This window comes from Rhinolophus hipposideros (assembly GCF_964194185.1).
Source record: "Rhinolophus hipposideros genome assembly, chromosome: 19".
In the NCBI taxonomy this organism is placed as follows: Eukaryota; Metazoa; Chordata; class Mammalia; order Chiroptera; family Rhinolophidae; genus Rhinolophus; species Rhinolophus hipposideros.
The window spans coordinates 39,141,096-39,154,764 of record NC_138065.1 but is presented as its reverse complement, the minus strand read 5'-3'; the positions used below and the strand labels follow the sequence as shown (position 1 = coordinate 39,154,764).

The 13,669-nt window shown below is 35.9% G+C and overlaps 1 protein-coding gene across 2 annotated transcripts in view; it reads left to right on the top strand.

The window, feature by feature from the left end:
* Positions 1-13,269, top strand: part of PLA2G4A (phospholipase A2 group IVA) — a 343,561-nt gene extending 330,292 nt beyond the window's left edge. For both annotated transcript variants that reach the window (XM_081026434.1, XM_081026433.1), the window contains 3 exons: positions 3,760-3,955; positions 5,448-5,605; positions 12,661-13,269. In XM_081026434.1, the coding sequence (XP_080882560.1) occupies positions 3,760-3,955; positions 5,448-5,605; positions 12,661-12,792 (486 nt within the window). In that variant the 3' untranslated portion in view covers positions 12,793-13,269. The remainder of the gene's footprint in view (positions 1-3,759; positions 3,956-5,447; positions 5,606-12,660) is intronic.
* Positions 13,270-13,669: the final 400 nt, after the last annotated feature.

Below are 13,669 nucleotides of genomic sequence, written 5' to 3'. Positions count from 1 at the left end.
TTATTTGTTGACGTTAGGGCTTGATCATTGTTTTTGAATCTCTGCATATGATTTACTTATGATTTTTAGGTTGGGTCACACCATCATGGACAAACCTGTCCAAGAGATAGCTTTGTGGACATCAATCCATCATAGCTGAAGAAGGGAACCACACGTTATTAAATGTAACATTTATAGATTTACTTCTCATATTTGTTTCCTGGCACCAGTGTAACAAATTGCCACGAACATGGTGGCCTAAAACAACAGAAAGTATTCTTTCACAGTTCTTCTGGAGGGCAGAAATCGAAATCAAAGTGTCCTCAGGGCCACACTCCCTCCAAAGCCTGTGTGGGAGAATTCTTCCTTGCTTTTTCCAGTGTCTGGTAGATCCAGGCTTTCCCTGGCTTGTAGCTGCATAACTCCCTTCTCAGACTTCATATGGCCTTCTCTGCGTGTGTCTGCTTGTAAGGACGTTTGTGTCTTTTAAGGATACTTGTCATTAGATTTATAACTCACCAAGATTATCCATGATGACCTGAACTTAATTACATTTGCAAAAACCCCTTTTCCAATTAAGGTTATATTCACAGGTCGTGAGGGGTTGTTAGAGCATGGATTAAACTACTGGAGGGCCACCATTCAACCCACTACACCCATGTTGGTTATTGAGGGTCAGCTGTCTTGTGACGAGTAGATATACCCAACATTAATTTCTCCTTATGTATTTTTGTGAATTTATAGTAACCTCTTATTGAAGAAGAGCTAACACAAACTGCAAAATTGTATGTAAATTCTACACACTATTAGATATAGAAAATTATTTTCATGCCTATTGCATTATAAAGCTCTTGGATCCTAATACCAGCATGCTCTTTATTGGAAGTAAGAATGACCGAGACCACAAAATAATGAATTATACATTATAGTTTCTAGCCACTGCATTTTATCTTAGTTGCTTCAATAATTTTTTAAGAGTCTAAATTTATTTATATCTTTTATTCCATATCTCCCTCTAATCTAAAAATAGGTTTTAAATAATGAGAAATATCTTAGAAAGCACATATCCTAGTTTGTACAGAAAAAAAAATCTCATTTTCTATAAAGAAAAGCTAATTTATTATGAATAGATATAAATATATTTACGTGTTTATAAATATATATATGTATATATTTATCTACATATATAAATAAATAAACATGGCATATACATGTCATTCGCACTATAGTTTGAATAACATTCTATGTTATTTAGGTTGTTTTTCCTGTCTTTCAAGATGTTTTAGTACTCAAAAACATCAAAAAAAAAAAAAAACGAGTACAAACATTTTGCAAATGATCATTTTGAAGGATACTATCAAATTTTTATCTCCACAGAAAACAATTTAAGTTATTACTATGTAAATTTACCATTAATTAGTCTATGGAAATCTGTTTGCTAGTTTGGAAACATTAGCAAGCTCTTTTTTTTTCTCCTTATTCTCATGCAGTTGATTCACAGTGTGAACTTTTGGTTTTATTTTGATGTTGCATGGTCTGGAATGAATAATTGTGAACAGAGCTAGACAAGAAATAACAGGTATCAAATAACAACCAAAATGGATGGTTAGAATAGAATAGGGTCCTGGCATATTGCTATAATTTGTGAAGCAGCAATTATTTTGCTCACTGCATTCTTTTCAAGTACTCTTTTCAAACTTGTCTGTGTCATTGTTTCTGACTTTACAAGCAGAGAAATGAGACATCAGGGAGGAGACGGTTTTCCATTCTGTAATCACTGTATTGTCATTGGTTTTTGATCTTTCCACATCAGGATCATGTAAAGAAAGGGAAAGTTTCCATCTCTTCCTGATTCCAGCATAAGACAGCCATCTAAAAATAGCTTGGTCTTTTACCTCATGAAATTCCCTTTTCCTCTTTCTTCACATGTCCACACATCATTGGTCATACTCTTGAGTCATGTTTGTAAACACTAGCAAGCTCTTTTTTCTTTGTATTCTCACGCGATTCATTCTCAGTGTGAACTTTTGGTTTTATTTAGATGTTGAATAGTCTGGAATGAATAATTATGAACCGTGCTAGACAAGAAATACTGAGCTGAATAATTCAACTGAACCAGACAGAGGGGAAGAGGGATAAAACTTTTCTGAAGTTTCAAACAAGGAAATAGTCATATATATGGGATTTTCCGTAAACTATAATCATATTTAGCTTAATAGTATAGGAAAGAAATGCTTTAATAGACATTAAACCTTTTGTTGCCTCGTATTTTCATTTCTTTGTAAATGGCTTCTAGAGAGAGTTGATCAACTTAAAATTCACAACATTCCAGAAGCATCAAGGGCAGTGAAAGTTCAATGAAAAGTATGTTTTTCTCTAAATGTAAGGTGCTATCTTAAAGTGCTTCATTCCTGGCATATAAATTACTGAGTTTTTAAAAATACATGATCTCCTTTAATCCTCACAGCAATCCTAAAGAAGACAATAGTGTTAACTTGGTTTTTTACACTGATAGAAAATGAGATGCTGAGAATTAAGAAACGTAAAATTTCACCTTTTACATAAAACGTAAAAGGTGAAATGTAAGTGAAATAGGCTTGGGCGCCACGATTTCAGGGATAGTGAACGACCTACTCCCTGTTTGTTTGGTTGGTTGGTCGGTTGTTGTTACTTATGATCCCCAAGGTGCCATTAGGGAAATACTTCAGCCCCCAAAATAGTTCTAATAGCAATCTTATGGGCTATGTATTATTATTACCATCCTTATTTTATACTTGAGGATATTGAGTGTGGAAACATTAAGAAATGTGCCCCAGGTCCCATAGCTCGCACTTGAACTCAGGCAATCTGACCCCAGCATCAGTTTCTTCGGTGTCCCGCTTCCCCTTCAGCTGCACATAAATAGAAATAAGCTCTATTCTCCACATTGATTTATATTGATCTAAAAGTTGATATTGTGTATGTGTGTTTACTCACTTCCTTAGTCAGCCTTCATACAGAAACAAACCTAAAATCTCAGTGGCCGACTATAAACACACCTTTCTTGGTCAACTTACATGTCAGCAGCTGCAGATCAGCTGCTGTGGCTGCCCTGTGTGTCTTCTCACTCTGGTGGGGAAGTTAATCATCTTACAGGAAGGGAGCTAATATGTGGAAACAAACACACAATCTGCCAAACCCGTTAACTAAACTCTTGGTACCTCTGCATGGCCCACGCTTGGCCACTACACATATAATAAAAACATGCTGAGGCCAGATGCTCAACTTCTTTCTGTAAACAGAAGCAAAAAAGAAAAAAAGTTGATTCAAAGTAACTTAAATATTTTTGTATACATAAAATTTATTAATTGTACTTAGTTATGTGGAGGTGATATAGGTAAAAATACGGTAACAAAGTGTTCCTCATTCTGATTCATCACATTCTTTGACTCCCAAGGGTTAAAAAACATTCACAGGGCTTATAAATGCCCAGAATCTGTAATATTTTTTTCTCCTACAGCAATTACCTCCATATCATTTCATTCAGTTCAGTTCATCAATACTTTTCCAATGGACCTAGCCCCGTGCCAAAAATTAACATAACAATACTGAGTTTGTTCATAGAGTCCTTTTATATTTTTTTGAGATTAATGCACTTCTTGAGAATGCGGTCATTATTTGTCTTAGCAAGGAGTACACTACGGGCACATAGTAAACACCTAATGAATATTGAAGGATGGTAGAACTGACTGAACAAGTGAAAACTGACAATTCCCAAATGTATCTTTCCTTTTTCCATAGGAGCTTCTCCTTGCAGAAAAGTGGGCTAAAATGAACAAGCTCTCCTTTCCAAAGATTGACCCAAATGTGTTTGATCGAGAAGGGCTAAAGGAGTGCTACGTCTTTAAACCCAAGAATCCTGATGTGGACACAGATTGCCCGACTATCATCCACTTTGTTTTGGCCAACATCAACTTCAGAAATTACAAGGCTCCAGGTATGTTGGGAATCAGTTGTTTTCTATAAAGTAGAAATCTGGTAAAGGAGCAAGACTGATATTAAGCAGGTTCACAATGGCCCTTGCCGTACCAGCTATTACAATTTTGAATGCTTTTCCTACCTTGATAATTAACTACTCTCTGAGACCCCCAAGTACTCTCCACCTTTCTCACTCCAAGATCCCCTGGGTTCTTCACAATCCAGAAACTAGAGGGTTAACAACTAGCTCAGTAAAAACAGATCTGGGGTGTTACTCCAAAACACCAGATTAGTTTTTCTCTGATTGGTTGGTGTTCTTATCATGAGGGCTGTTAAATATTTTGAATATCACTGTTGTGAAGGGAGTCCTTGTTTCAGAACAAATCATGCTAAAGTTTTGGGAATGTTAGCTGACCACAAGATGAATGTAATCTAGCATTACAACATGGCTGATAGTTTCATGTTGCCATGTTATATTTTATAGAAAAAGAGAATCAAATTCAAAGCACAGTCACTCTGCTGTACCACATTCAGAGGAGCCTATAAACTAAACTCTTCAGTAGCCGGGAATATCTAGAGATTGACAGGCAAGATGGTGAAGGACTAAAAATCAAATTTTTTTAGGACCACAAATGTAAAGGGGAAGACACAAGAAATAGTCCTGGAAGATTTGACAGGAAACTATGGAGAAGAAAGTGATTTTTCTAGATGATGGAGGAAGACAGAGAAAGGATCAATAAGGATGGAAGTTATGAGTCATAATTCAAAACAAGAGAAGGAAGAATGGACTGTATTTTTAGTTATTGAACAGTGAAGTACTGGAAACCTAGAGAATTTTCTATCACTGTTAATTCTCAAGGCAAGATTGTATAGGGGATTTCTGTAGCATAAAGACTATTAGATAACGTTTGGTTTGGGTTCCCCCAGAGCAGACGCTGAGTGAAGGATTCAAGTACTAATAGTTTATTTGGGTGAACTAGGGAAGTTTAGTGAGGAAGGGGAAGGTGATAAAAGGAAGGCAGACAAGAAAAGATGTGTTAGTGAGTCAGCTGAACTTGATCCTGCTGGGAAACTCTCGAAAATGAAACAGAACCTGTACACCAGAATCATCCTTCCCACCCACATAGTGAGAAACAAGAGAACTGGGGTACTTATATCCTAATTCACCAAAGTCTTTGGTTGACTGATGCCTGGGGTAGAGTATTATTTACCAGGACTTCCAGCCTGCTGCTAGTGAATAAAGCCACCTTCCACCATTTCAGGGAGGGGTAGAAAGCCCTTAGGCACAGAGATGCAGATACTGGCAATCGGAAGTTGTCCAGTCAAACCACACAGAAATTCTCACCCAGGGAATATGGGTGGAGGCACAGCTGTGCATACTACAGACTCCATGACCGCAGTAGGGACTCCCAGTGTTATGTTTATGACTATTTGTAAATTTTATTCCCTGGGTTTTAGAGATATTTTGTAGTTTTCCAAATAACACCATTTGAGACTCTTCTGATATTTAGGTGTTCCAAGAGAAACTAAGGAAGAGAAAGAAATAGCTGATTTTGACATTTTTGATGACCCTGAATCACCCTTTTCAACCTTCAACTTTCAATATCCAAATAAAGCATTCAAAAGGCTGCATGATCTGATGTATTTCAATACCCTGAACAACATAGATGTAAGTATCGCCTACGATCACTGACAATGTCAAGTATTTCGTATCGCGTAAACACAGCAATACCTCTTTTCAATTAATTAAAAATAAGGTTTATGAATGACACCACCCAAGTTGTATGATTTTACTTTTTATGAAATATTTTATTAATCTCCAGAGGAACCTTATAAAATTCACAAATAAGAAAACGAATGCCTCCAAGTTGGCAAAGCCTACCTTTTATACTATCATTTGATCTACAGATTGGTCCATACTCAGCTTCTTTGCCCAAGTTTCTAATGTATTCGTCATATGGTAAAATAAATTAGAAGTAGGGAGAAAAAGGATAAAAAGGAAATATAAAATTAGGAAAGTGAATGTAACCAGAAGTGTAGTTAATCTGCAAAAATATCATGTGTTTTAATGGGTATACTCATGCTTTTAAAGGTCTTTACTTTGGGGAATCTTAGTAATAACTATAAAAGTAGCAGCCTCCCCATTTTTAGCCCTTGATATATCAAGTATGTTTTGCTTCAGAAACGCCCGAAACAAGCCATTCTCTTCAGTATAATCATTCTTATCACTGGTACATCCGCTGCTAAGATGCTTTGTCCATGTCAAATCTTTAGTCTCTAACTCACCATTTGGGAACACTGTTGTGTAATTGGAATCATGTTGATTTATAGTGCCAAATCCCAGTGTCTTGACAAATCATTATCAGTTGTGAGAGCCCAAGTTCATTAGGCTAATTGGGTTTTGCACCTTAGAAAAATAGAATAACAGAAAAAGGGAAAAAAAAGAGCAAGAAATTAAATGGAGAGGGAAAGGTATCATATATGATTTGCCAGCCTTTTCGAGACTGTGTGAATGGCTCAAAAGAACATGCTGTACGTGTATGAGTGCTCTTTGTATATGAGATTTAATTAGATTTTGTGAGCTAATAGGATTCTGGCACATCTAGTTTGCTTATTTGTTTAGTTTGGCTGGAGACTAGTCATAATTAATTGTGTGCAGTTATAGCAGTTACACTGTAATATGTTTGTTAATCAATATCTTTAAAGTTTTGTAAACATAGGAATTTTCCCCCAATAAGCTTCATTTCTTGCAACTCTAAAATGCTTCCTTCTTAGCCTTCATGGATGAATAATATGTGATAATTCATGTAGAGCATGCTTAATACATTTTATGGCATATATCACTTTCTATACATTTTTATTCCTATTTTCTTTTGTCTCACAATCAGTGGACATCTGAGATCCATATGCTACATTGTTTCTGTTGTGATGGTGAAAATTTAAATAATATTAAGAGAAAGTCAGTATTTTAATCTGTGATTTATATGGAGTGAACATTCTCAAAATAGAGTTATGTTTTATAAAAAACCCTGCTGTTAAAGATAAGTGAACTGAGGGGCAATATCAGAGTAAACTATTTTTCCAGCATGAAGCCAATAAACTCAAAACTATTATATATAGGGATAAAATGTATTATACTTGATCAGTCATCCTCAAATGGAAAAAAAATTAGATTGTAGGAATATATAAATAACTTATTGGACTTGAGAAAATAAAAGATAAACACAGACACACACTATACACCTATATATATCTATGCGAGTCTACATCTATGTGTATTGAGTATATATATACGTACGTACGTGTGTATATACATATATAACTTAATCAGCTGCATTTCTCTCATTGTTTTCAGTTCTGGTTTATATAAAACCTGCTAAGCTATTCCCTATAAAAAAATGATATACCGTGTTTCCCCCAAAATAAGAACTAACCGGAAAATAAACCTTAGCGTGATTTGTCTGGATGACATCCCCTGAACATAAGTCCTAATGCATCTTTTGGAGCAAACATTAATATAAGAGCCGGTCTTATTTCGGGGGAAGCACAGTAGTTCTATTTATATATTTTACAAACAGTCTTCAAAGTCGTTTGTTTGACACATAGGTGAAAAAGTTAAAGCCTGAACAAAAATAAAGTGAATGCCAAAATAACTGTCCTGACTTATAGCTCATCAAATGGTCATCTTTCACAAACCACTTAATTAAGCAGGTTTTAATTGCTTCCAAGAACTTTTCTGGCGCAGCATGTAGAAGCAACATCTCCGGCTTTATATCATATGTAGATCCCAGATGGGCCACTTGTGTGACTTTAAATACGCTACTTATATGTTTTGGGCCTCAGTTTGCTCATCTCTAAAACAGGTATAGCAGTATCTATCATAATGGCAGTAGGGAATCTTTAATCAGGTGATGTGTGAACAGTGGCCCTGCAAACAGAAGCTGCCCCAATAAACCGGAACCTTAACTATGTGTGTCTGTATCCTGTAACATGATGGATATACCCCAAGACCTTTGCAAATGCCCAGAATTAAAAATATAGACAAGTCTGAACAAGTAATAGCAGCCTAAGCAGTAAATAAATATTTTTTAAATGAATGAATATAGGCTTCCTCTTAAATGATATGACCATTGAGACTTGTGTTCATGTGATTCTTGGGTGTGTGTGTGTATGTGTGTGCGCAACTCATACCCAGGTAAGACTTCTGGTTTTCACCGAAATTTTTTTTTTTCTCTCTTGGGATTACTCCCACATCTCCCACGTCCCAAGTCTCTACCAAGAAGACATATTTTTTATGATAACTAAAGTGTCTTGATAAGTGATGATCGATAAAGAGCAACAAATTGCTGAGGTAGGAGCTGGGGAGTTTGTCGTTAGCTAAATCACTCATTCCCACACCATTTGAATAGGTTATTCATTCACCCTTCAGCAACACAGCACACATTTACTTGCCGTGGACTGTCAGGATTGCTTGCAAATTGTGGACATTGTGAATATAAACTCTTCTAATGCAAAGACGCTTGACTGCCAAGTCCATAGGAGACAGCTTTCAAGTTCGTGGCCATGACCCCTGTGGCATAAGGTACACTTTCATCCTCAATTCTCATCCCGCCATCAATTTTTACTCTGGAAAGGCCACCCTGTCTCCGACAGCCGTATGCTTCTGTTGCTTTCTTTTCCCCAGTGATCCTCGCTGGCCTGCGTTGCTGAAGCTAAATTCCAGTTCATCTTTAGAAAACTTCTGCTCTGTTTGTTCTCACTTCGTGACAGCAGCCTGGGTTTGTCATTAGCATCAGGTTTCTGCACTTACTCAATCCTCCCAAATTCCTTTTCACTGAATGTTGCCTCAGTGCTTTTACAATGGCCAGTATTTCATGTTTGCTTGTTCTTTCAGAAGCCTCACATATAGTGACTTATGTTGGTAGACATGTGGTATGTGGGAAATGCAGAGGCTTTGGAGTCAGACCAAATTGGGTGTTCAAATCTTCTCTTGTTGTCTCTTGCTTGCATTATCTTGGATGTGTTGGTTAACCTTTCCAAATTTAGCTTTCCCCATTTTAATGGGAAACAATGCTACATGCCTTCTACATCAGGGTGAGGATTAAATACAATAATATAATTTAAGGGCTTGGCATCTAAGAGACACTCAATAAATTGAAGCAACTAATATGATAATGATAACAATGATTATCTGTGTTCATATTAACATCTGCTTTTAATTACAAATTTAAATCCATGAAAAACAATGGCTTGCCTTATTTCCCTTGTATCCTCCAGAGACACTGATCATAATGCCTGGCACCTAAAATAAATATTCAATAACATTTTCATGAATGCTTTTTAAAATGTCACTGACTTACGGGCGGAAACTTGAAGAATTTAATGTGATAGGAGGAGGGGAAAGAAGGGTCAGGATACAACGCCTGGAGGCAGGGATGTTGACTGTGGAGAATCTCTATTCTCCAGGTAGTGTGGCTACCTGCTCTACTCATAAACTGTTCCTTGGATCTGGAAGGAACATGCCTTCTGAGATTTCCTTTCTAGGACCTAGTCAATTCAGCCATCACAGGAAAATGTACTGTTACCCAGTCTCACTCATTCAAGTTATTAATTCATTAGGCTTACTCTAAGAACCTGTTGTATGTCAGTTTATTCAGTATATATCGCTGATGTGTGATAATGAGCTTTTAAAATTTGTTCTCAATTCTATAAAGTGTTAAATATTAGATGTTAATTAAAATGAGGAAAAGCATATATCCAGAAGTACGGGTACTTCATTTTAAATGTCTGGATATTTCATCATCATGATCAGTGTGCCTAGGTACAAGTTAAAATTTTTATCTTTTTAAAGATAATTTGGCAGCATATTAGGTATCAGGGCCTAATATATTAGGCCCCAATTTACCTACTTTTAATGCTGCCTGTAATCTCTTTCCATCTTATTTCTTCATTAATTCAACACATATTTATCGAGTACCTACTGTGCCAGGCAGTGTAATAGGAAGTAGGAATACAATCATTCACAAAACAAAAAGAACAAGGAAAAGTTTGGAGTGCTTAATATAAGCTAAATAGTTTTCCCTCAAATATTTAACACTCGTAGCTAGCCGATGAAGTAGGTCTTTTTATTTATATGTGAGGAAACTGAGTCATGGATTATTTAGGGAGGTCACTGGAAGTCACACAGTATGTGAGGAGCTGAGATGCTACCACAGGTTTTTTTCCACTCTTTCCTAACTTTTGAACCATCTATCTCTCAAGCAGGCATATTTCCTCATGTTCCCCAGAAACAGCCTCCTTTCCAGCTAGGCCAATTTCCAGATGTTTCCTATGCATGCCATGACCTTCCTTCCACCTTCAGCCTTTTTATATGTTTATCCCTCAATGAGAATGTCCAGTCTTTCCATCTATTTATAGCATCCTGCCTGTTCTTCAACTCAAATCAAGTCTCATTATCGCCATGAGTTGAACTTTATCCTGTTTCATTCAACCTTCAATGATAACCTTCTGTGCATTCATTAATTTTACAAATATTTATTGTTCCCCTACTGTGCTCTAAGTGCAGGGATCAAAAATGGAGATTTTTCAAAGGTCCCTGTGTTCATGACACTTTGGTTTTTATTGGGAAGGCAGGCATTAGCCAGCAAATTCACAGTCATTTAGGCCACTATATCTTCTTATATTTTTCTATATTTTTAATTTTTATTTCTCTCTCAAACTATAATGTAACTTCCCCTTTGAGCTCATTTTAAATGTTCTATTGTGGGAATTCAATATTTGCTTGAGGATTGCTTCTAATCTCACATTTCTTAAATGTGTTCCTTTTTGGGAGAAGATCACATTTTACGTGCTTAATTTTCTTATTCATTTCCTTTATTATCAAAGATTTAAACGTTCTGGATCAACAATTAGGAGGCTTTTGAATAGCACAAGTGAAAGATGACATGGGTCATATTTAGGGATGGGCGGTAGGGATGCAGAAGGTTGAGATATAAGGGCTGTTGCTAGGATAACTGATGGGAAGGATTTGGAATCTCAATGAATTTCAGGGGATTGAAAGTTACCAACACTACTTAAGATTACTCCTAATTGAAAAAAAACAACCAGGAAAATTCAAATATGACACATTGCCTTTTTGGATACATCTAGTTGTACCATGTATTATGCTGGAAGGTTTGAATTTGGCATCTGATATAGTAGCGAGTTGAGCCTCTTCAGCTTGTATCACAGAATTATAAATCACAGCAAATCGGTATTTTTTGCAGTAATCTGAAAAAAACCTGGTGAATAGTTTCATAGTGTTGGAATGCCACCTAGTGGTCAAACTTGCACACTTTAATTAGGTATGGTTGGGTATTTCAGAGTTATAAGTGTAAATATTCTTTTTCCTTTCTGAGAATGGCCTGTTTACTAGAAACAACTGCCACGGTCCAATTGCGGTAAACTTACCAGTTGTTGATATTGATATTGTTTATTTTTTTTGCTCATGAATTCATTATAAAGTAATCGATGGCAGTAATTATCAGTATCATTTCCCCTGCAGTCTTTTACATTTTAAAGCCTTTTAGGTGTTTGGAAAGTAAATAGTTGATATTTTACCTGCATACTTCTCTGTAATGGGGGTTGATGTGTCTCATGCTACTCTGGTAAAGGAGAAACCAACTGAAACCCTGATGGCAAGATCTTTAGAAAGCTGGGGAAATTTATATTAAAAGATGATTTAATAGGACACGCTTGATCACAGAATTGATTTTCTGACTTTTACCAAATAATAACACAACTATTTTCTGCTATGCACGGTGTTTTATTTCTAATAAACTTTATAGACTCACATCTAATGTAAAGCCCCTAAATTTCCTCACAGATGGTCAGTTTAAAAATAACAATAAATAGATGCTACTTGTGGAATGTTTCCTATGGGCCAGGCATTATGCAAAGTACTTTTTATAAATGATCTTCAGTCCCTACAATATCCAAGATAAGTATTATCCATTCCATTTTAAAGAAGAGGAAACATGCTCAAGGATTTACGTTAATTCCCCTTGATCTCACACAGCCAAGACACTGTGTCTGGAGGCCCTTGGTCAGGGTCTCCTTCCTAGACCTGACAACCTCTTCTGTCACCATATAATTAAATTTCCTTTACTCATGGGGAAAATGGAGTCAACAAATATCTGCTTTACTTAAAAGACTCAGTAACATTTGAGCCCATTTTCCCAGAAGGTAATTTTATATATACATATACATATATATGTGTGTGTGTGTGTGTGTGTATATATATATATATATATATATATATATAAACATATATAGATATGAGTTTATATATAATTTAAAAATCATAAAGCCAATAAAGGTATCACATTCCTGTACTAAATCCCCGTTCCCATAATACAACTGCTTGTTGTTTAAAGTTACTATTAGAGAATAGAGGGGTCTGCATGTTGGGCCTAACGTAAAGTCACAGAATATTCCAGACATGTTAGCACCACCCAGATCACACATCTCTCTCCTTCAGGCATTGGACCCAGCTCGCCCAGTGAGATTGGATATGGAAATGGGGAAAGCCCCTCAGTGCACACATCTCCAGAGCATCTCAGAGATTTCTTTCTCTATTTCAAAACGAATGCTATAATAAAAAGATTAATTCGATTTTTGTCTTGACCAAACAAATGTGTGAGTTCAGAGCTGCATGAATTATACATCTTTTGCCTCTGTTTGCAGGTGATAAAGAATGCCATCATTGAAAGCATCGAATATAGAAAGCAGAATCCATCTCGTTGTTCTGTTTCCCTCAGCAATGTCGAGGCAAGAAGATTCTTCAACAAGGAGTTTCTAAGCAAACCCACAGCATAGTTTGTGTACTGGAAAGGGTAGCCATTTCTGCTGCTAAGGCAGTTTGAAATTCCATGACAACTGGATTTAAAAGCAAAGTATAAACTTTAGTACTGATCACAAGAGACTGGCTGATACTGCAAGTTGCAGTTATTTAGCTACATGAGAATAATACCCTTATTTTGTTAAGTTAACAGATAATGCTGATTATATAAAAATATACTGTTACATTTTCTATCAGTATGAATTTCCTAATGCAATTGTAGGGACATATACTGTATTTTTAGTCATTCCTCACCAACTATCTTATGTGTTCTTTTTTTTAAAATGTGGCTACTTTTTAGAATGTTTAACATTTCAATCTCATGAAGTACGACTTTGTATTGTGTGAGTATTGTTCACTGACTGGATTTATTCATGCCAAGAGACAACACTATTTTATTTATGTATACATTTCTACATATACAAAATAAATACATCTATATGCAAAGTAACATGAAATCACTGAGTTATTATTTTAAAAGAGATATTGCCCTGTTCCTGTGAGAGTCTCAACTTCATAGCTTTCAAACACAAAAGTTGTTCATCCTAAAACTCACATGTGAAATTTATCAATTTAAATCATGGTTATTTTTCTTCAAAGAGAAAGTGTGTATTAATTGTTGAGCAAATGGTCTATATTTATTCAGCAAGTAGATTTAAAAAGTAACCACTTCCAGTTTAACATTTTACTTTGCTGATATTATTCAGACTGTGTATCCACCAGAGAGCACTAGAGAAAAATCCAGAAGAATGTCAAGGGCTGAGTATGCAAGACTTGTCTTAGGGACAGTCTCTATTGCAAGACTGACATTTCAGTTACTGTTGATCTACTAAGGTTTAGGGTTGTTATTCCAAA